Source organism: Solenopsis invicta, chromosome 6, assembly GCF_016802725.1.
Source record: "Solenopsis invicta isolate M01_SB chromosome 6, UNIL_Sinv_3.0, whole genome shotgun sequence".
NCBI lineage: Eukaryota > Metazoa > Arthropoda > Insecta > Hymenoptera > Formicidae > Solenopsis > Solenopsis invicta.
The window spans coordinates 4,517,283-4,542,532 of NC_052669.1; the positions used below are offsets into that span (position 1 = coordinate 4,517,283).

The window sequence follows — 25,250 nt, forward strand, 5'->3', positions numbered from 1 at the left end:
TTGTATCAACGTCAATTAAATCGCTCGAGTCAGAAATTATAATGAAAACGCCTATATACTGGCAAAGGAGAACTGGGAAATTGCTGCATGACAACACCAGACGTCGCTTCTAAGACAAAAGACGTCATAATGTATCTTGGCCGGGACGTCTTGCAACACCCGGCGTATTCACCAAATATAGCTCCTTCGAATTATCACTTGTTCCGATCGATACAACACACCTTGCCCGATAAGCGATGAATAAAATCTGAAAATGACTTGACGACTTCATTATGACACAACATAGACACAGCATTTCTTCGAGATAAAATTCATAAGCTTTGCCCAGCATATTGTTTAAAATGATAGAAAGTGACGAATACTTTGAAAAATTTGTATTACTTTTGAAATGAATCTTGAATTTAAGTGAAAAACTAGGATTGTTTTGTATTACTAATAAGTATGTATGTCATAATAATGTATGTCGTTTATCATATCGAACATGTCTCCATTAACCACATTTTCTCAATCAAAGGAACGGTATTTATCAAATAGCAATGCCGTGTAATCTTCCAGAAAATCTATTGGTGGGGAGGAGAAACATAATTACAGCGCGCGCCTTGTTATCAAGCTGCTGAGGGGGTGGTCGTTGTGTCGTTCGTCGGATGTCCGTCTAAAGTGTCGACGCGAACCAGGCAGCTAATGTTGTATACCGCTCTCTCGTTAGAGTGAAACGGTTCTCCCAGATAGAATGGTAGCACGGAGAATTAACTTTTACCTCGATACAGGTACTTAGCTCGCGCGCGAAAGAACCTGTGCGCCAACTGTTTTTGCCGTTTGGAAGAAATCTTATTGTCCCCTGTAAAACCCGGTTAATCGCTGAAGCCCGGCGCTCGTTAAAAATGGCGCGGACCACCGGTGTAATTATGTTGTCCGCGGTAATTCTCTGTTATCCAATTATATGGCACGACACCGGGCATACATCTTTTCCAAAGAATTAAAAAATTAGAACACGTTGAAAGATCTGAGTATTCAGAAGAAAGGTTTTCGTTACATGTTTATATTTTAATAAATTGCGCGACGCAAAGTCTGTAATGATACAATTAAAATCAAGCTAACAATCGTTTAAACGAATCTTGGTGTTCTAATAATATTCCATATTTTATGTTTTCTATATAGCTCTTCGAACTGCACGCCGTTACTTTCGTTCTTAAAACACAGTTTTTGAAGTAAATCAGTAATATCACAATATTAAATTGATAATCAGTTTAATATCTTTCCCTAAAATATTGTACAGAATTTGCTGCGAAAAATATTTCCAGTCAGTTAACTTAAGCTGATTTTTCTATTAGAAGTGACCGATCGCATTTGTCGTTAAATAAAATTGACCAGAAATAGCCAATCACGATTGACACTTAATTGTTCGATTAAGTTAATCGCGGGTTGTAAAACTAGTCCGTAGGCAATTCAGCAAGACATACGAACTAAAAACAATGTATATTAAGATCCGCTTGATTGATCTTGTTTTGTTTTGTGTTATACACTTCACACTCTTATATAAAATACATAAATTATTCTACAATGATATATTATGTAATGATAAATACCGTTTGTTAATCGTTTGTAACACAAAAGATTTGTCGCAATAAGAAACGTACTTTAGTCTGCAACCGTTGGAAATCGTTTTTCGAGCAAAAACACAACGATTACGAAGGATATCTTAATGAGACTTCCAAACGAAGTGAGATAGGAGGCATGCTGACCGCGAGGACATTGCGCCAAGCAGCTTCGTAAAACGAACGCTTTAATCACTTCTCAATTATCCGTTCATGGATGAAATTTTAATTTACGACGCGATAAAGTTCCAAAGAGTCGTGCCCGCGCGCGCAAAATTCGTTCGCTTTATGCGCTCTCAATTTGAAAGTTTCAGTTTGACCGTTAAGCCCCTCGGAGGGAAATGACGGGGAGGGAGGGGGGAGCAAAAGGGAGAAACCCGGGGTGGAAAAGAAGAAAGAGGAGGCGGCGAAGGTGGAAGGAAGAGGCCTGAAATTGCGGAGGAAAATGTTGAGGGCGGTGGCGGGGGAACATCGTATTAAATCGGAAGATTGGAATTCTAATTAATACTCGCGGATTATCGATAAAGGGGCGAGGGAAACGGGTACGTGAAGGGGCGGAATGGCGGAACGATGACTCGTTCCGTTCGTTTCATCCTTCGCGCGTCTTCGACACTCGCCTTAATGTCTTCTCTAACTCGCCGAGAAGTGGGACCTCCCGTCGGAATAGATTATATCGTAATGAAAATCTTGACGTTTGACGTTCTGCAATTGATGACTCTATTCTCCCATCGATTCATTGAATACCTCGCGCACCGATGCGTATTACGTGTCACGCGTCAGACTTCAGAAGAAAATTCTGCTCACGATTTTGCCAAGGGAAAAGCATTTGAAAAATCAGAATACACATTGTACGAAATATATATTAGAACGCGCATGAATCCAAATACATGGCATGTAAAATTACAAATATAATTCTATTCTGAAATCTGATGTCAGACAACTGACAATTTAATTAAATCATTAAAACGTGAGGACGCCCGTTGTATAAATTTTAATTCACGTTTTAGTGATTTAATTAAATTGTTCGTTGTCATAACAAAAATGTTCATGTTTTTATTTACACTTACATATTTGTATATGAATTGTATCGTATTTCAGTCACTTATACATTCACCTAATACATACAAGGTATCCCAAAATTTACCAGTCAAAATACTGTAGCAGAAAAGTACTTGAAAAATTAAAATAGTTGTTTGTAAATTTTTATTTTCAACAGCAGTTTTCACGATTCAAGGCTGATCAATCACGAACTACGTTTCGTTAGATATATGTCTGTGAGTTGCACGTGCGGATTTAATTTAGTGATCGCACGGTAGATCGTCCAAACGTAATCTGTGATTGACTAGCTTTAAGCCATTTTATCAACCAAAACAACTGTTGGAAATAAAATTTGCAAATAGTTATTTTACTTAATTTTTCGAGTACTTTCCTGCTATGGCACTTTAATTCGCGAATTTTGCGACGCTCTATAATTTTCGTACGAATTGTTCTATATCTTTTTTTTTGCGAAGTTTACTCTGTGTCACCACCTAATACTAAAAAATGCGACATGAAGCGTGTCGTGAATTCTTTCAGCGTGACTCTGGCGACAGCTGTGATAATTTTGCGAAACAGCTACCAAATTGTTAGAATATGTGCCGTACGTCGCGTACCCCAGAGGATTAGTCACGCGCTCGCGTTCGCATTTTCCATTTTTGCATTGTATTTTATTTCACCGTGAATATGGAACAAAGGTCGTGCACCGAAAACACAAATTATTACGACGAACTGTATAAAATAAATCCGGTTAAGAGTACTAACTGATAGCTCGACGCACCGATTTTATTGAGGTACAATCGTAAAAGAAATCTGCTTAACGTAACTGCTTTGCCATTCGCTTGATTATTATTGCTAATAAAAAAGCAGCTTTACAACGTGTACAACACATCTTACATCCCTCCCATTACACGTCGCACGCAATAGAGACATCCTCTTTATTTCGTCATTTCACCGTCGAGGAATTAAACGCATCGCACACTTCGTCGCGAAGTCTGCGTGAAGCTGTAGACGCCTTTTGCGAAATTAGAGCGGGCGGGAGGGAGGCACGCTCGTGCGCGGAAGATGAACCGCTTCTTCGCGTCGGCCATAATTCCCACGTAATTCACTCACAGCCGCGAAGGGAATATTTACAAATGGGATTTAAATCCGGGAGAGACGACCGCGGTGGTAGCCGCGGAATATCGTTTGCCGGCACCTAACGGAGAGACGACAGCGGTAGCGGCAGGCGACGAAAGCGGAGGATGGATGGAGGCCGCTTAAAGTGTAAATAGGAGGCGATTCGCGCCAGACAAAGCGTTCCCGTTTCACGATCCACCCTGCACCCACCGCTCACCCCTCGCTCCCATCTCTATTCTGCCTCCTTGCTTCCTCCTCGCGACCATAAAAAGGAAGGACACAGCTCTTCTACGGTTACTACGAGCCGAGAGTCGAATCGGGAGTCGACGGAAGTGGAATCCTGAAATATTAATGTGACACCAACCTTCGTCGTACGCCGATCCTTATCCTCGGCTTTCTCCTACTTCCCGTTGTCCGCTCTTCTCTTCCTTTTCTCCTGGGCCGTACGTCCTTCCCGTACGACGCCTGACTTTCCCATCCCCTCGCATCCGCCCGCGCGCGCTTACCTTGCTGAATCATACAACCACTGTACCGGGTTGACTCGAATCGGGAAAACAGGGCGTATGTGTACGTACACACATTTTTTATGCGCGAAGACGTCTTCTCGAGAGAATATTAGCTCGCTTAATAAGAAATGCTACGGTCTTTGATGTAATATTGCCGAAATTGACGTCGTATAAGGCCGACGTTTTTATATGTCGTATGTCGGCAAGGCTTTCCAAGCTGGTTGATTGGCTATAAGACAGACAGTGCCGAGAATTTTCATTGTCCTACAGCCAATCAACAGACTTGAAAATTTTTATACGACACACGAAATATCGACCTAAGAAATACTTACATATTTTTCAGGGCTTCTTATATTTCTTTACGTTTTGGGTATTTTTAAAGTTTTCATCATTTTAAATCGCGCATGTAAGTTTGTTGCGCAAAATGTGCAAGTCGTATCTGTCAAGAACGAGCGGATCTAATACATTTAACATGTTGCGGCAGTGTGGACTAAAAAATTAGTATCCGCGTAACAAGAGTAAAGCCTGTTCTCATTTGAACATATTACGATTGTGATAATGTATGATCCGATTATTTCAAAAAGCTATACAATGTAGTTATCCCATTTATTCAGATAACACGTCTGTCATTCGTTATTATTTGCGATATGTGGGAAAATCCCGTGCCTTTGTCAGCCTTCATTAATAAATAGCTGAATAATTAATCTAAATGGGTTCCATATTTTCAACGTGAATTGATCTTATGACGGTTGCGCGCGTTCAAAAATTTATGAAATCGTTTATTAATTTATCAACTGATGAAAAAATTGCAATGTATTTCATACAAATCTACTTAATCACACGCAAGTGATTTTTGATATTGCGATATGACAAAAATACATTTATTGTTCAGCTATTCCCGATAAAGCGATCTCGTTTAAAAAAGTTTAAAGCCGATTATCTTTGCAATTACCAAAATTGCGGAAACCTTTCACGGATGTACTTAACATGAAATCGTGTCTTATATAGATGACTTAAAATCATTATTACACGCGTATACTGTTCGTTCATTTTACAAACGATTATTTCAATTTGTTGTAGGAGGGCGAGAGGGGGTATTTAGAAGGACTCGCTTCAAGATATGCAGATCTCTTCAGGACACATTACGGGGATGTCCTCGAGCCGCTCGAGGAGCTTCGCCGACGAGAAACAAACGCTTCCACCCGAATGCCCAACACTCAGCTCACCACCAGTCATTCACAGCCCATTTACGTGCCCGGAAAATACTCGGTGAGTAAATCCCTCATATTCGGCTTTTATTTGCCTTTTCCCGGCCGTCGCGTCAATTCTCTCCTTTTATTGCTTCCGCGGGCGGCATAATGTGGTTATAGGGTGACATATAGTAGCTTGTCTATCGCCGCGATTTCTTCTTATTACTCTACTCCCCTGACACTTCGCCAAATTGCTTTCGAAGGGACGGAACTCGCAAGAAGAACACGTCCAGTTGATTCGATACGAGTATTTGTCTCTTTCCGACGGGCGGGGACAATTTCGTCACGAACAAAATTGTCAGACTCAGACAATGTATCGTACAATCGATGAAATATAAACTTATTCATAAGTTTGAAATTGCGTTTTAACAATTGTCAAACAATTTGTGACAAAATATATAAGTATGTATCCCAGAGTATTTAATAATTAATAATAAATAATTAAGCATAATCCTCATATTAAGATAGAAGACTATTATACGAATCATAATTGCGTTAGTTCACAAAATATTTTTTAAATATGTTTTGATTAGCATCTCTATAATTAGTACCTTTATCTTTTATACGCATTTCAACGATATGTTTAGCAAAAGAGATTTGACGGGAAATCCTTCATGGAAGTTCAAACACTTCGCGTTTGTGGATTCGCAGCTCCTCCATGAGTAACTTCCTAAAGTGCTTTAAGGCGATTAACCATGTAGACCCTATCGATCCCAGCTTAAATCGGTTATTGTTCGTTACTCCGTCTTTCTCCTATTAATCGAATTTTCAAGTGTGAGCAATCAATTGACTATTAAGGTCAGGCTATTTCGAAAATCAATGATGTGTCAAATTGGAAAATTAATATAAAGTCACTCTTATCTGAATTAAACGATTTGATTCTTTTGCTTAATTCAATGAATTAAATTTTGTTTAATTTTGTTTCTCAAATTTTATGCTTTACGTTATTAAAATCTCGTGTTTTTCTAATTAATATAACAATCTCATGAATATTTAAAATATAAAAAATTAACCTTTTTTTTGCAAAAATAAATACATTATCATTCTATAAGGAAGAAGAGGGAAATATTTTCAGAGAATTTGTAATAATAATATAATAATAATATAAAATTTTATGTTTAATCTGTTTTATCAAAAATTTGATCAAATTATTTTTATCTTCATTTTTTTTATATCATAAGTATTTTAGTAGCCAAGCTTTAAATTAAAATTTTTTATGTAAATTTTTAATAAAATTAAATTTAAAAAATTAATAAATATATATATATTTATTCATTATTTGCTTGGAATTTTCATCAGAATTGTATAATGTACAATAATGATTACGATTTATCATTTGAAATTTGATATAAATTTATATAGGGAACAGTGTATGTAATCAGATCTTTGGATTTTTATGTTTTTTAATAAGAGAAAAACTATTTAATGTTTTTAACAACGTAATTAGATTGATCTTCACGTCTGATCTACACCGTCTCTTTTCTCACAAAGATCCATGATATTACACTGCGTCTATGTAACCGGAAACTTTTTAATCAGTATCACAAAATAACATTAACCAATTTTGATTGGTACAGCCATTTTTCAACAAAGTAATGAATAACGGTGCATACATCATCCCAGGCATGTTTAATATAATCTAGAGACACATGTACGTCTAAAAAGTTGTCAGAAAGTTGCTGAAAAATGGCGGTTTGGACCTAACCTTGACACTGTTTTGTGATTCTGATTTGGGGGAGGGAGGGGGGCTCTGTATGTAACGAGCTTTTAATAACCGTCCCTGTCTGCTTCCATTTACAACGTAAGTGGTAGCCAGTACTGCTTCGCAAGCAAAACCCACCGCCCCGTATAGATAAAGGAAAAGAGCGAACGATCTCCATTTTTGCACAGCCCTCGAGCTGCCTCAGCGACAAGGAGGAGGACGAAATCTATGGCTTCGGATACGGGGTCTTCAGCAGGCAGATGCTCCAACATCGACAGCAGAAGCTCGCACTTGCTACACAAAACACAACCACTGCCGTGACACCGAGTGGACCTCAAACAACTTATCAAAGGTAAGAAGTTCATTAGTATTCGGATGTTTTATTGATTTGAAACAAAATTTCGTATTGTTTTCTTTTTTTTTAAGAATTTGAGTGTCTCCGAAAGCTTTGCAATGCTTATACGAGATAGAAGAAATATCTCTGCGACCCGTGTCGTTTTCAATTAGCGTCACGATTTGATCATTATCAACGACTGAAGGTTTATCGCAACAATCTTGGTCTTCCACTTCTAAATCGAGCGAATTACTTACGAACAGACTATTCAGCTACTCTATAAACAGCACATATCTTTTTTACTGTTTTTATAGCGTTTTCTTATTTCCAGAAATAAAAAAGGTTCAAATAACAAAAATACTTTTATTTTTACTTATAACGTAAACACACTTAAAATTCAGAAATCCACACACAAATCGCAGAGAAAGACGCGTTGAAATGTCACCTTTCAGAATATGTACATGTCATATGTTCCAACCACGCGTGAAACGCATTCACGTGTTCAAACTGTCACCTATTGAAAAACGCTGCGAATTTTTGTTTCAAAAAAACCTAGTACATATGTCAACATCTTGTAAATATGATATATCTGGCTCAATGGGCGATAATACGCATTTATATTAAAATTGAAAACCTGTTCATTAATATGTTGAGCGTTTAGTAAAAATAAACGAACAATTGCAGACAAAATAATGCAATGATTCAAAAGCATTATATTTTAAATTCAAAAAAATATAAAAATTGTAATATAATTTTCCATTTAAGAATTTTATATATTCCAGCATTGTATAATTATTATATTAATTATATAATAATTTTAAATATATAATTCAGTTTTTCTCTGAATATTTCAGACATTCTAATTAAATTGCAAATGAGTGATAAATGTGTGACTATTGCAGAACTGCAATTATTGTTACTTGAACGCTCGACTTGTTACGGTATAAGAGAAAGCCAGCGCGGCGCAATCGATCACTCGCGCAAATCGCGATCAGTAACGTTCGACATCGAACACGTTCGTCGATTACAGCAAATCCGAGAAAGCTCGAAACTGGACGATTTTCACATTTAACTGAATTCAATCGGGATACTCAGATAACGTGCGCGCGCGTATAGTACGCAGGAATAATGAAATATTAATGCTAATGGTTTATCCAGCTGGTTCGATATTTTGGGCGTGCCGATTAATTAATCTACCTTGAAACAAATGCAAAATGATCATTGCGAATGTATCGTCGATGCCAAATCTCCATGTTCATGGAGCGTGGGTATTTTTGTGGCGCGCTCAATATTCGTTTTGTACGGAAAAATATGACGTACGGATGTATCAGATTCAAAACACGAAAATTGAGCTGTCAACGTGGAAAAAAACTTTGCTTTCAAGTTGCCGTTCTGATTCGTTCTTAATTTTAAATCTAACTTAATGTTAACGGTTTTAGCCTTAAACTCTTTTAACAGATGATCTTAAATCTCGTGCCAGGGATTTTTAAAGAGAAAATATCAATTCCATTGTATATACTTCATGGTATTTCGGATTTTTATGCATCTCTGCATCGCACAAACGCCACTCGGTTTTCCGGACCATTCGTACAACACGCCACGCGCGCCGTACGCTGCCGCAGTCGCGCAGTCTGTTTATTATCCGTAATTGCCCATTGCTAACTGCTCTAACTGATCCGAAATACCATCTGCGTGCAGTCTCGTACCGGCTGCTTGATATTTAATGGCTAATTAACCGGCGAACCGAGCCACTGAGCGCGCTTTGGCCCGACATGCCCGTGTACTTGCTCAACGGTGCCGCGCCGCATCGTTGCGAGGAGGAGAAACTGAAAGACGATGAGGGCGAAAAGGAGAGAATGGCACCCAGTCAGAAGAGCAAATGAGGGAGAATAGGAAAAGGGAGGCGCACATATCGCATTATTAAATTCCATTATCGCGCCCTGGCCATCGACTGTTTTCGTGCACGCGCGAATAATCACGGCACCAAACTCATGAAATTGCTCTCTCCTCTCATTGCCGCGATAAGCACGCTCGTTTTTGCGAATGAGTACACCTCCACGGGCCATAGCCGCGTACTCGGTATTGTGACTTCATAATGACAGAGCAAACTAATTCCATCGGACTCTCATGAGTAAACCACAAGTTGCCGCAAATCTAGCGAAGCTCATTGATAATGATATTTACGGTATTACCAAAAATGATACTCGAAACTATGTAGAAAAAAGAACAGACAACGTTGTTATGAATTGCAGACTTTTTATTCATCTTTTAAATAATTTAAATACCATTTAAGAAACGTTAGCGCTCTTTCACGTGAAATTTTAAACATTTTCTAAAGTTCAAATTTGGATCACTATATCACCATAGCTATTGCTAATTAATTATTGTTTAATCTAGGAGTAGTAGGAATAGTATTAATTTGCAGCGACCATAAAGTTAATTGCTCGAAAATAATGTTCGACTGTACGAAGCTTTTTGGGGATTTAATTGGAGAGTTCTGTCGCTGTAAATAACGTGAATCGAGAGAAAACAGCATTCTTCAAGTAACGCTCGTTTATTATTCTGTTAAATAAGTAAGAAGGATTGAGAGATGCAGATAATAGTTATTGTAAAACAATAAAGAGAATAATGTAACGGAAACAATCTCAACTATAGAAATAAATTAATCGGCCAAATAATTAAATTTTAAATTAATAAATATTGAGGACATTCAAGAAGTGCTCAATATTATTATGTTTACATTGGCATACGAGTAATCAAATTAGCTTTTATACAGTCAGTCAATTGGACATTTTATAACATAATTGTTAAGGCAATCAATGGGATAGAAATAACAATAATTGAACAATGATGAAGTTTCTTTCAGCGAAAGAATAAACATCAGCGCAGTATTATATCTTTATTGCGTATCATTGAGAGCTTTATCTGATCACAAAAATTTCCACGAAGGACATTAGGCGGGAATTTTTAATGGGCTCATAAATTTCATCGAAACATTCAGCAAGTTGGTGCAATGAGCCGGGCGCGCTCTCCGTTGCTCACATACGTAAAAATAATTACCGACTTCATGATAATTTATCGCGGTGCTATAAAGCATGTGCTACGTGGTAACAAGACAGGCTACGAAAGCATTGAAAAACAGCCGACGAGATACATGCCGCCTTTCACGCTCAATGTTTCAACCGAAGACTTTCACGTGATAGACGTAACAATTTCTAATAAATTCACCACGAAGCCACGGTAATGATATTCTTGTCGAAGTGACTAATTGCACGATCAGTGAGTTGTCCAGCTGCGAGAGGACCTTATTGCATCTGAGATGCGTTAATAAAATAAAGAAATTTTTTCCTCGGTAATACATTTCTGCAAATATTAAACATATTTGCATATATAATAATATTTAAAATAGATACAATAAAAAAATGGACACTGAGATAGAATGTAATTTAAAAAAAATTCCGAGGCAAGCGAGTACTCGGCAACCGATTCTGCACGCAACCGCTTTTATCCGGCTCTCGAGCGAAAGGGTCCGCCGTGCCTGCTGTCGGAACGCGCGTCGAAGCGGCTAGACGATGATCGCGGAATTCATTAGCAACGCGTAGATGGATATCGCGTCCGATTGACGAATGGATCGCTTGCATTAATTATACGCGGTTGCGCACACGGCTGACGAACCGCCGGCCGTTTGTCACACGGCCGATGATGCGTTTAACGATCACTCGCCGATGATGCAACCGACCGGCCAGGCACGTCTTTCCATCGAGGGATATTTACTCGCGCGAATGCAACGTCATTAACATAATGCAGTAGACCAGTCCGGTTTTTTTGTCGGGCGCGCGCGTCTTATTGCGTTTCCCGTGGGATTCATCTGCCGCGACTCGCGTGCGCACGTCGTATTAGATATATTAAATCCTTCTTACGCAGATCTTCCGTACGCATATTTATTCAAATCTCTTTCACGAGGCTGCTGTATTTCTATATATATGTTTGACGTGGGGAACATCGCGCGTCTCTTGATTTTTTTTCTTTAACGCTTGATGCCGTTTCAGTTTTCATTATCTTAATTAAGGCTGAACCGTCAGTATATCCCTTTAATGATAAGACTCTCGATATAATTTATAGTAGTATTAATCGGCCGCTTGACGATAGGCCGAACGGCTTAACTGCGTGTGCAAAAGGACGTCGGAACATTCGCGTTACAAACAATCGCATGGACCGTGGTCATAAATTAATAAACGGACAATAACGCGGCGAAGTAAAGCCTGACTGACGTGCTGACAGCCACGGCCGATGGTCGGTTTTGTCGTGTCGACGGCCAGGTAATCCTATCGACTCGTCGGCGCGCACGTCGCGTCGCGTCGCGTTGCATCGCGCTGCAGCGCGTCGCGTAGCCAGAATGCGCGCGCTCGATTATCCGCGCCGCGAAACTCTCGACCTCGCGCCCGTTATCTCGCGTGTAATCGCAGTTTTAGTCCTTTGCCATATTTCGGCGCGCTCGCATCCGGCCGTCTGCGATTGTGCCGGGCCGCGTTCGGCCGATCAATCCCCCCTCCTTCCCCCCCGCAGGACAAAACAGATTTTTCGATCCCCTCGCGCGCCTCCGCCCTCCTCAATCCATCGAATGAGACTGCCGAGAATTGTCGTCGTTGTTTTTCGCATGACGCTCTCGTATAGAGGTGTATTTATACACGACGCCTCACCGCACAACAATTCTGAATGCAGCAAATTTGAATTGCATGCTTAGCCTAATTATTCGAACGATGCTTCATTATCTTCGTTGCGTAGCTATTTGATAACAGATAATGATTCGAATGCACGGCCGAAAATTATTTCTATCATTATTCGCTATTATGGTTATTATCGCTAACAATTATGTGGCTCATTTAAGAAACATGTCCTTTATACAAATATATTATTATTATTAATGTAATCAAATATCCATTTTTTTAAAATCAATTTTACATAATTACAATTGACTAATATATTATATCGGACAACAGAATTAATAATTCTTAAAAAGCTCGTTCTAAATTTTATATTATTTTGCTGATACCATTATTATTACTTGTTGACATATTGTCTATAAATAAATTATAATAACAAAATTACATAAATTTTATTTATTGTAGTAAAACAATAGGATCGTTGTTTAACACGTTAATTCCTTTAATTATAACATTCATATTTTAATAACATATTGGGTCGAAACAAAAGTTTGTAGTGGCACATACGTATGTAATCGAATAAATGTATGTACAAATATCTAAACATTTATCTTTAAGTTTCCCTTAAAAACGTTACGAACTTTCGTTCCAACTCAATATTTTATAATGTCATAATTATTTTTATCATTATTTCACATTGCTGCCATTCACTTCTGAGTCTTGTTTTTGTTAAAATTGTGAAGTGTCTAAGTTAACACTGTGACCAGATTTCGTTGAATTCAGACACTTTTTGCTTTTTGTGCGCGAAAGAAATTGCGATTGTTAAAAACGCAATCCAATATCGTAATGCTAAATGTGGGTTTTGCGGTAACATGCATTTTATATGAAACGCGAGATTATTTTTGTCAGACAAAAACAACGTACTCTGTTGAAATTTCAACGAGAAACGTGCGCTTATGAATAACGACGGAAACTGCTATTCTCTCGTAAATTCATTCATTATTACAAATGTATCGCGCGTGATTATACTGGAATCACGTTAATGCAGCAAACCGGATACGTGCCGTTTCTATGCCCTTCTCGCCAACTCACGCTTCGTATTCGGCGTCAACCGCAGGCAAGTCTTCACCCATAAAAAATACCGAATCTAGTTTGCAATTTAGCTAGTTGCTATATTCCGTGTCACGTAAAATAAAGTTTCTCATACATACATATTTTTTTTTCAAGCATAAAAGCGTGCAACGTGCGCGCTTTCGCTACGAATGCGAAAGATACGACATTTTCATCTCTTCTTTATGTTAGTCTTAAATAATTCAGGGAAAGAAATATGAGAATAATTACAAGTCAATAATGATATAAAGTGTCTCCTAACTGTATTGAAATATTAGTTTATTATATTATTGATCTTCCGAACATTATTCTTGTAAACCGAAAAAGATTACGAGAATATCGAAAAGAAATGTAAGATGCATAATAAATTTGATAATACTTGAGAAACATTTCGAGAAAAATATTATATTTATGTGAATATAAAATCAATCTCCTGGAGAAGCCGCGTGCGAGAAACGAGAAACAAGACGAAAAACGCAACAGAATACTTGTGCTGGATCCATCGGAAGAATTTGCATATCCGAGTGTTCTCAAGCTCGACACCGGACAGGTCAGAAGCGAGTGGAGCTTCCTACAGTTTTTCAATCGCACACGAAACATCCACGATAGGCCGCCTCTTGCATATTTTATATCAGCTTCCGCTCTCACTCTCGCGGCTTCATCAGGATTCTCTGCGCGGACGGCGGAAACGTTTTACCATCTATTTGTGTCGTACGACTCGGAAGTACGGCGATCCCTCCGACGCCCACTCTCGCCGTAATCATGACTCTTAACAGTCCTAAATCGATTGCTACTCCGCATCGACACGTTTGCCGTTACCTAAGAAAGAAGCAATCGCTCCTTCTAAGTCTGGGGAACGAAGTCCAATACAGTTGTACGTTCGAATCGGCGTGACAAATCGGCGACGATCGATTTTGCGACGCTTAGGACCCTCAAGTAAATTGCGCTTTCAAGTTTCGGTAAAGTGTAACCTAATAGATTCTCGAAAATTTAATCACGTCAAAAGCGAAAATTCTCTACGTTTTGCCTTTCTAAATATATTATTATTTTAAATATGTAATATTATTCTAAATGTATATTATATTTTTAATATAAGTTTATTAAACTAGCAACAAAAATTGCTCGACTCCTCGCGAAATCAACGTTACGAATAACAGCTAGCTGTATAATCTGTCGCGGATTTCGAGCGTGGTGTCGATTTTCGAAAGCGACGGATGTTCTTCGTTTGTACTGTGTTCCCGGCGGATCTATTACGAATCCATTGAGGAGAAGAGGCCACTCCAGGCAATCGATTCCGGATGGTGGACCGTAGATAGAGACAGAGGAAGAGGCCAGGCTGCTGCGTCGCGCCGCGCCGCGTCGTACCGCGCCGGCCCGAGCGGAATTGCAGCGTGGTTTACCCGCTGAGAGATGTTAGCTTTTCGTCAAAGGGTCCTATTAGTATGCGGTTAGTATTACGGCGCGTTGTATCAGGATACATTGAGGCAAGATACGATGTGCTATTACCGATTCTCTGGCACGCGAACTACCGACCTCTTCGCCGTGTTCTCTCTCTCTCTCTCTCTCTCTCTCTCTCTCTCTCTTTCTATCCCGCAGGGGTTATTCTGCCGTCCTCCCCGCGCGTACACGCGGAGTACGTGTGTTTGTACCCTCCGCGACATTTCTCGACTTCCTACGGTGGACATCGCTTTGTGCGGGACATTCGATAGAAACCGGAACGTTGGATCGGCCAATAAGACGATTAGTGCACGCTCGACCCTTAACATTGAAACGCCGGAAATCGCCGCGCGCGCACATTCCGACGTGATCTACCGTAAGAGATCGACTGCGTCTGCTGGCTCGGGGAGATACTTGGGATACTTCGGCGAATACCGCCATTTACGGCGACACGATGCTTCACGTGTCCCGAGACATGTGAAGCATCGGAATTCACGCATACTCTTCCGTACGGTTAAATAGAAAAGGATCGCCTCTGTCATTACATCGGTAATATTTCAATTACTCATTTGTACGCGCATTTAGAACTCAGGAAAATGAATGGTATAATGAATGAAAGAATTAATTCTGAATTCTTTCGTATAATCGTTATCCCTTTTCTATTATTTAGAATTGTCTCTTTCCATTCGCAACAAAATGTAACTCTTGGTCGTTCAATCTTGCAAGTCAATTAATATCATTAACCCGTAAATTGGGTAAACATGTCTTAACGTAAATGTCTCAATTATTATATTACTATTGTCCCAATTACTGCCGCTTTTGTCAATTGTATTACAAGTAGGTATTAGAAATGAAAAGTATGAGAGCGTTTTGTATTAAAAATATTTTAATATTAAAAACTGTCATATAAACATAAATGAATGACAGTATTGATACAAGCAGTAAATAATAAAGGCAATATTTAATCGGAGAGGTACAATATTCAGGACTGGCAGTAATAGGTTCATATCCCTTTTTATTTTTTTCGTTATATTTAATAATCCATCAGTTTTCTTTCTTTCTCGAGCCTGTTGTTTTTATGTATATGAAAAATGATGAAAAGAATTAATTATATATTTAACGAATTACAAAATAAGCAATCGTTATCAACTGCCGTCATTTGCTTAAAGCGACAGTAATTAGGGCAGTTATTTTCTTGTCCTTTTTTATTTCCCATTACTTGTTTCTTTGTATTTTCTAACGTAAACGTATACACATTTGCATTTTGGAGCAAAAAGAAAGAAACTTCTTTCGCATACATGCGAATGAACTGTCTAATTATTGCTTAATTATTATTAAATTAAATAACTTCGCAGGAAGCAAATCACTTTGATATCTTGTTTTGTTCATGATAAAGGCACACAACGAAAAAATAATCCGAGATTATTCGGACAATGCCTGGTCCAATGTAAACCGCGTGTATCGCCACATGGAGACCTACATTAATGACATAACAATTCCACAATTTCGCTATATAGAATTGCACGTTTATTAAACCGCACGTACAATGTTACCTTTGACCATCAATATCTAATTTGATGCTCATAGAGAGATCACTCGTGACTGCGTGGAACAGAACAATTTTTCGTTATCACGATGAAATGTTATTTAAGAATCTTTCTGTTACTTTAAATTTGGATTTGTAAACTTCAGTATATTTCGTATTATTAACCAAGGTAAAAGTTTTGGATTACAGATACATTGACGTAAAGCATTTTATGCAAAAATTGCGATAACATAATTATCTTTATTTTTCTATCGTTTGTCTCCTTTTTGCGTTTCGCAAAATGATAGTCCTCGTAAATCTAGGAAGATATTCCACGAGCGCGCAATTTGCGCTACGCTATTTCGCGCATTACGCAAATGACTGCGTTAAACTCGAGCGAGAAGCCAAATCGTGCCGCTATAATACGTATTAAATTGAAATAATACGTACTAACTAAATTGAAATTAACTCCGTAAATACTAGTAAATTCATCATCGGCGTGTAATAGTATCGAAATGCGCGCTGACCGATTCATTTCGCGTATCAAAGGAAGTATTAAATCCCGACGACCAATCACTCTATTACGCTTAACATCGATACCCGTCACTTCGATGCGATCGTGTATTGACCGTGTTTGTTCGGTAACCGGTACCATCACGGCGAAATATCGCTGCGGGTGAAAACGAATGGGAAACGGAGCGGAAAAGCGCGTAGACGCCCGGGCGGTTTGCCAAGCGGCGCCGTTCCTTTAATTGTTAGCATATTTTAACCGTAATTTTCCTCTGTTCCAGTTGTCTGAGCCCGAGATCTGCGTTCTTCTACGAGTTCCCTCCTAACGGTAAGTCGCGCCTAGACTTCATTTGTCTCTGCTTAAGATTTAAGAGGCGCAAAGGAGAAAACTCGAGCCTCCGCCGCCGACGCCATCGCCGCGCGCCTCCTCCTCGTCGCTTCGTCCTTTCATTTGCGAAGCGAAACTAGAACGCGTATACGCGTTTACAAGTATTATATTATTCCCGCGAGTGCGATATACAACCACCTGAACACTAATGCACAGTTATTAAGGTGACGTTGTATTTTTATTTGGCGATTAATTTCGATATCAAGTGACATAAATTCGCTTTATATCGTCATTAACACGAATAGGTCGTTTGAAATAGATAACTATCTATACTCTATCGATCGTGAATTACCCTACTAACCGTAATTTGCCTATGCGCTTTAATTACTGAATAGTAAAGCGTTGCAATTAAGAACGTATTAGCGTACATATTTCAAGTACCATTACTGCTGTTGTCATTAGGGACGAAAAAATATTGTCTTCTTGCATCTTTGCTAGCCTATTTTTATAACGTTACAATAAGAGTACACTTTGCACACAAATATCACGTTATCTTCATGCCCGCTTTAATCAGAACGGCATTAATGTTGCGTTTACAATATAAGAAAAGCTCAATTATCCCGTCTATTATTTCCGTGGTTCCGACTTTTCATGACAGCGCAACATAAATCACGGCTAATAGAGGACCATTTTGAACACGGAGTCCTCAATTACGTTCTTTCTCTTGATTTATTCGGCATACTCGCGGTGCAGAAATCATTTTACGAGAACGCAGTAACTCCGTAATGGATTGAGAAAACTATACTGAGGTACGAGGGACCCTTGCGAATGGAGCCGGGCTACATCAGATTTGAATGCGGGAGCTTATTTAATGCATTGATTGCATGCTTCGCACGATTCCCGTGGCGAGCGCATGCATATACGAGGCACGGACGCGGTTTCGAAAGGGGCAAGGCATCGTTCCTTCGTGCACGTCTCTACCAATGAAACCTTATCTAAATAGTCTAACAATTGCGAACGGACATTGCCTGCGTTCCTCAATGTTGCGATATTCAACGATTGCTGTGGCGTTATGTAGGAATGTACTAGATAGAATCTCGTGACGCACACGCGCCTTCGCTTGGCAATCGATAGCCGATCACCGCCGTTTTTGTTTTCTTTTCACGCTGGTGTCACGTTCTGCGCGTCGGATAACACTGTTGTCTCGCGTCTCATTTGTTATATAAAACGCGAATAATATCGATCGGCAAACACGTACCTGTAATCCCACATTCAAACCGAGAGAAGTCCGTCTATGGCTTAACTTGCTGGTTGCTCGTAGCTCGTTAAGCTTCTTAACGCCGTCAAGAATGATAATGTTATTACACGCGAATCTACTTATAGAAACGAAAACTCCCTTAAGTGAGATTACTCTCGTGCAAATTTGATATTTGCACAAAGTAATAGGAATATCGTATTGATTTTGAATGCAACGTAAGACAAGAACAAGAATAATATAGAAGACTCTCAGGTAATATCTGATACATTTTTATAAGATCCGTATTTATAGTCACTTTCCGCTGAAGAATTCAAGTAACAAGTTTTGAGACATTTGTCTCGAGATTATTTTTTGTTTAAAGTTTCTCTTGGGACACAACCTGATTTTTATTTTCTCGCAGTTCGATGATTGATTTTCAAAGAGAAAATTATATATTTGAATATTGTAATTTTTTTTTTTTTTGTTTTAGAATTGAAAGGAGAACCTGAAAATAATTATATGAAAAACTTGATTTGAAGCTCAATGCATTTTTTCATATCAAAGCAAGTGTAATAAAGTATTGTTTTTTATTACACTTTTATACTTTAGGAAATTAACGAAGTAATGCTGAATTTTTTCTTGCGTATTGATTTAATGAGCTGGCGATGTATTCGTGTTTTAAATTAATTTTTCCTAAATTAGATGTCAACGGATTACATCGGTGTTGACACTTGAACGAGCGGGCAACGACACGAACCGGTCCATATATATCCTTGCATTTCCTCTCGAAACGCGATAGTGACAAGTATTCAAGCGTTATCATACCTCACGATAATTACTGCAAATGGTTACTAAAGTTGGTTAGATTATATAAGGATATGCAAACCCATCGAAGTGACGACTGTTTGTCGCGAAGCAGATAATTTGCGCGATTTATCCCACTTTGGAGTGAGAAAAATCAGATACGACAATAAATGGGAATTATAAATTATTACTTTCCGATATGTACTCTTACGAGCGATAATTAATTACGTGTCGCGACGTACTTAATTAAACGAGACTTGGATTCAAATATATCTCGTGCATTGCACTTTAAACCTTTTGATTTAAATATAATCTGCCTATTGTTTAGTGATTTATAACGCAAAAATAATACACGAATCGCTGAATCAAGTTATACGGATAACAAGAACCATATGTAATTATTATGTTGATCGTATATTAATAATTAGTTTGATATGGAAGAAACAGAATATTCGGCGTGTACAGAGCTATTTCATAATTGTACGTTAGATATTGCGTGTTGACGACGAGACTCGAGTCGGCGCGTATTACTCCGCATTATCCATCAAAACGCAATCGTGTCGAACGCCAAAAGATGCCTTACGCGATTATTTCCTACCAACAATTAGTTACCAACGCACGTGATCGATTAACTTCCACGATTAACGATTATAAAATGCACTAACTGTTGATCAGAGCAAGTATCTCGCGCGATTACAAATTATTGTTTTATCCTGTTAATTTTTTTGAAGCTTAGATTATAATGTATTTTGCGTTCTGAATTTTTTGTTAATTTAAACTTAATTCGCTCAATACTTCCGGATTGAGAGTGCGAATCGCTGGATTAAATAATTAATGTAATGGAAAACCATGATGATATCAATTATTTATTAATAATATATATGGATTTAAAATTTATTGGGTCTGCAATATTAGATTTTAATTTTACATTTTTGGATGATCATTCATTAATTTCTTTTAATTAATCGCACTGTATCGCATTAAATTGCCAGTGTTATTGCTGAACTTCCCAATAAACAGTTTTAAGTTGAGTAGCGTCATAATTTAATTAATCTCTACAGTCGTATTTTAATATTTGTTAACTGTGGAGTATAATAAATTCAGCATTTTCGAATCATAGAGTTTCGTGCTTTTTTCATATTAGCTTACGTAAAACATAATAGTAATGCGTGTCGCGTGTAATTAACACTCGGGTCGGAAGTACCGTGCAAAGTGCCGTGTGATTATCCTATAGTGATTAGCACGCGCGATCGTAATTAACTGCATTTTTGCGAGTGCTGTGTTGTGAGTACAACGAACGAATTTGAAAGAAAGAGGAGGCTTCGAAGGTATCGAATAATATCATAACAATTATAAATATAACTGAGATGTAAATGGAAATGAGATTAAATATTTAATATTTCACAAGTGTTTTACAGAGATCTATTATACTATAATATATTGGAATTAGTAGGCTAGGACAAATTAGTGTGAATATTTAATCTTGCAATTTATGTCAATTTATTGAATATTTCATACGTAAATTGCCTAGAATAAGTGAAATTTTTAGGAAAATTGCAATTAAGAATATCATGAAGATATAATATTTAGTAATGTCAATGCATAAGTATATTAATAATTAATTGTGCTAGAAATTTATTTTATTAAATAGATATATTACAATAAATTCCATTTTCGAATTTATTATTCAAATAATCAAGGAAAAAAGAAATAAACCTGTAACGAATAGAATACTGGAATTTTTTAAATCTAACATTTTTATTTGAAAATTTATGTTTATGTATTTATATAAAATAATCATTGAGCTATCTGAAAATCAAACTGGGATCTTTATTCTGAAAATAAGTATTTTACCTGATGTTTTTTTTTATACGAAATTTATGTAAAAATTATGAATACAAACTTTAAAGTATACACACAATAAAACATTTTTGCACCTTGCATCTTCAATTGCATCTGCTGTACAGTAAGGCATTTTTGAATGAATATTTATTGCTATCTGATATCATTCATATATCGTATCGCGTGTATGAGAAATATTCCAAGTTACGATTGTATTTCCCTTGAAGGCGAGGCGTTCAGGTCCACCACCGATTTTCGTCGGTGAGATACACGCTTGAGAAGGTAGTTATATTACTAGCGCACATGCAATCGGCCTTGCGCGCCCGGGAGAGAAGAAATAAAACCAAGACGAGGAATGCGCGCCGTGGCGCAGTGGAATTTTTCGAGATATCGAAAAACACTTTAGATCTCGTATTGGAAAGGCGGCTGGGAGAGGACGGTAGGACCGGCGGGGGACCTAGCGTTGATATTTCATTTCTATTGACTTCCACCGCCACCCTCGTGCGCGTTATACCTTCTCCAGCTATGAATACATAATTGAGATGGAATTTTCTCTCTCTCTCTCTCTCTTCCTTTTCCCCCTCGCATACTTTCTGATAATATGCTTATCTTTAACTCTAACTCGATTTTAACTTTTGTCTTCTTCCCATAGAAAACATTCGAGTTTTTGATTATTCATTTTGTTGGAACATAATACATTTACCGAACAGATTCCGCTTTAATTTAATGTTTGATTTTATTTCTATTGTAAATTAAAATGTATTTTTAATTTAAATATATATTTTTTTTAATGGAATAGTAATCTTAATTTTTCAAAAATGCGTCATTTTAGTTCTATTTTTCGTATTTATTCAATAAGCGTAGATATTGCTAATTTAATTTTTACTAATGTATTTGGAAAAACTTTTGGTATTTGGTATTTGGTAATAGAGAAATTTTTCTGTATGTTTTACAAACACAAAGGACGTTTCTCATGGATATAATATATTTATCAAAAAAATTGTAAAAATACCATCAAATAGGTACAAAATATTTAAATCATAAAAATGCTCTGCACTCGTACGGAATCAAGTACGAAGGGAGGAATCTACATCGTATCGAAATAAGTGCTACCATGATTTCCATAACTCTCGCTTAAATTCCAAAATTCCTCGAGTCAACGTGCCCGACGTTGAACGGCGAGTCGTTGACACCACCTCGTCTTCCGGCGTTCCTGACCAGTTTCTCAGGCACCCTCATGAAATTCTCGATCATGCCCTTCATGACGCCGAACGGTACGGCAGAGATACTCCGTTGAATCGTGGGGACTAATCAGTTTAGGGCGGAAGCGCGCGAAGCGGCGCGCGCTTAACAGTAATTCCGTGTAAGAGACGTCGATGCCAGGATTGCTGCAGCACTTAGCAGTTGTCGCGTAGTACACAACGGCGGGAGACCGACCGAGCCGAAGCCGAGAGCCCAGAACTGAGCTCGAACCCCCGAGAGCGGGGGTTGCCGGGATACGCAAATACTCTCGCGCGGGTTGTGCTTGCTTGGCGAAACGTGCGGACTGTGAGAGAGCAAGCCTGTTTGTCTGGACTGGAATTCAAGTAAGAGGTGGGCGGCCAAGCAGAGGCGCGGTGATGAGAGACAGAGAGAGAGAGAGAGAGAGAGAGAGAGAGAGAGAGAGAGAGAGAGAGAGAGAGAGAGAGAGAGAGAGAGAAGTTCGGGAAGTGCGCTTATCCTTGCATAGCATGTGTAACTGTATCCCGCCCCTCTCGGATAGTAATGCGCACGCTATTCCAATGCACGGTATCCGTGCCAAGATAAATGATAATGAATCATACGTTTGCACGTCATCCAATTCGTCAAGGTATCGCGTATGTATCTTCACTTTTCAAATAGAAATATCTTGAACGAACCGAAAAACTTCTGTCATTGTGCATACGTATAATTGGAGTTTGATGCGTTGAAAGATAGCTAATTGCTGGCTAATTGATATCTTATTATAAATTAAGTTGTTATGCTTCAGGAAATTTTTTTCACTAACGATCGTACAAAATAATTAATGATCGCTTCATGGTAATGAAGTTTCTCGCGGTTGTAATTAACTTTTTCCGCGTCGAGAAAAGAGAAAAGAAATCATCGCTCGCATTGCCACACACATCGGTCTGAATGTTTGCGGATTATTGTAGCAAGAACATTGAATATTCTTCGGTGATGAAACGCATCACTCGTACGGAGTGAATCCAGCCGGAATGACGCGTTTATCCTTCGTGCAAGTGCATTTCGCCAACGTCACGTTCCGCTTACTGTGACGGAGCCGATGATAGCGTGTCGTTGTCCTTCTCGCGTCTCGAAGCGTTGTGAAATTCCGTATGCGACGAGCGAGCACCGGCTGTTCAAATAGAAAATAACGATGCGCGCATCTTTGCGAAACACTTTTTTTTGCAAATATGTAACTGGTACTAAAATTTTAGTACCAGAATTTTAGTACTATTGTAAAAATTTCTCCCGAAATGGCATTTAAATGGCAGGAAATTTATTATACGTACTATTAATCCTCCGCAGGCATCGTGGATCTTTCAAAACTCAGACAATTTTTCGATCTTGAATTATTTGGCCTCAAAAACAGTAAGAAACGTTTAGGATCAAATAACCGTAAAATTCTTATTGAAATTCTTATTGAAATAGTATATTAAAATTATTTTCGGATTTTTGAACCTTTGAAAAACATAATATTCGTTCAGCCCACGGTGTTTGGCGAAGCAGTGAGATTCGGTGGGATCTGCGGAAGATTAATATCATTTTATCGCGTCATGCACATGTTGATGCTGTTGTACGCACCAAAGTAAATTGCAACTGAAAAGTAGTTAGAAGGACATGTGATACATTATACGGTGCGTGAGTTGATAGTCGTTGCAAATCCAATTGCCGGAATGCTTACTCGGTGGATTGATTCCTTGGCCACTGATTGCTAAATACGCGGGAAAGCAGATCAGATCCGTCTGGATCGGAACCCTGATAGGGAAAGCCGCATTTGTGTGTACCTCGCCGCGCATTGAATTGCGCCAACATGCCGAGCTTTCATCTGAAATCCAAACGGCGGCGATTCCGTTTGCACTCTATGACAGGCAGGTTAGATTTGTCGTGTCGTGTTAAATTACATATATATATACGATGCAATGAAAAACATATAATGGTACAGATAGATAAATATAGATCAGATCTGTGAGATTCACTGGAATTTAGGTTTTTTTTTACGTCGATCTCTTGAAAGTGACGCGAGCAGAAATACATTTCCTCGCTAGTGCGATCGGACTCCTTTTCGATTATTTTCCACTCTCTTTTTGCCGTTCACGACGAAAGATGTGCCTCGGGCCTTCTGGATAACGATGCGGCGAATTGCAACTCCATTGGCCGTTTTCGCAGCTAAAGCCAGATCGAAAATACATTCGGTGAAAACAAAGGGGAAAAAAGGAGGTAACGGAACACGTTTTCTCGAACGACAAACCCGTCGGCAAGGCTTTTTAACACGATTGCTCTCTGACGGCGCGCGTCCTGGCTGTGTTTCCGTACGAGCAATTGAATCACTGCCGGCAATCAACAGGAACTTTCGCGCAAAGAGGAAAAAGCGAGTCGCATGGACGTTCTGCAATGATTGCCGTAACACGATTTGTTCGTCGCGATTCGCGGCCCAGTTATTGTGCTTTTAGCGACGTTGCTTCGGCCGATTGGTTTTCCATCTCGGATGATACGGCACAGAGGAGAGATGGGGGATATAATAATCTGAAAATGTAGGGGAAAATAAAGTATCGTTTTTGAGAGTCCCGTTTCATTCTCGTTCGCGCGTATCGTTCAGAGCATAAAGTGATTATACTGCTTGTCGCTACACGACTCGACGAAAGTGACCAGAAAGATCTTATATCACATTTTTATTATTTCTCCGCAATGTCGACTCTTCAATCGGCGATACTTTATGGCTATTACGCAACGTCGCGAAAGAAGCCATTCTTCTTAAAGATGCTTTCACGGCGAGAGGAATTAAGCTCCGTATATTAAAGCCGAGTCGAGTCCCTTAGTGGTGTAGATGATAAAGCAGCATAAGCTTAACTTTCTTAGTGGCACATCAATTGAATGATGAAGGTAATAAAAAGATACGAGTATATGCTTTTAACGCCATCATACTACTTTACGACTTATAGCGCTCCACCTTTACACAGAGCTCGTAAAACAAAGCACCGCAAATAAGGAAACTTGGGTAAATAGAACATTT

At 38.6% G+C, this 25,250-nt stretch overlaps 1 protein-coding gene and 1 long non-coding RNA gene across 6 annotated transcripts in view; one reads left to right on the plus strand and one right to left on the minus strand.

Annotated features, from left to right (window-relative positions):
* The window catches only part of LOC105193913 (SAM and SH3 domain-containing protein 1), a 324,915-nt gene that overhangs the window by 233,599 nt on the left and 66,066 nt on the right, over positions 1 to 25,250 (plus strand). For all 4 annotated transcript variants that reach the window (XM_026130583.2, XM_026130586.2, XM_026130584.2 and 1 more), the window contains exons 2-4: positions 5,336 to 5,524; positions 7,396 to 7,559; positions 17,069 to 17,115. In XM_026130583.2, the coding sequence (XP_025986368.1) occupies positions 5,336 to 5,524; positions 7,396 to 7,559; positions 17,069 to 17,115 (400 nt within the window). The remainder of the gene's footprint in view (positions 1 to 5,335; positions 5,525 to 7,395; positions 7,560 to 17,068; positions 17,116 to 25,250) is intronic.
* The window catches only part of LOC120358136, a 286,272-nt gene that overhangs the window by 178,629 nt on the left and 82,393 nt on the right, over positions 1 to 25,250 (minus strand). The window lies entirely within an intron of this gene.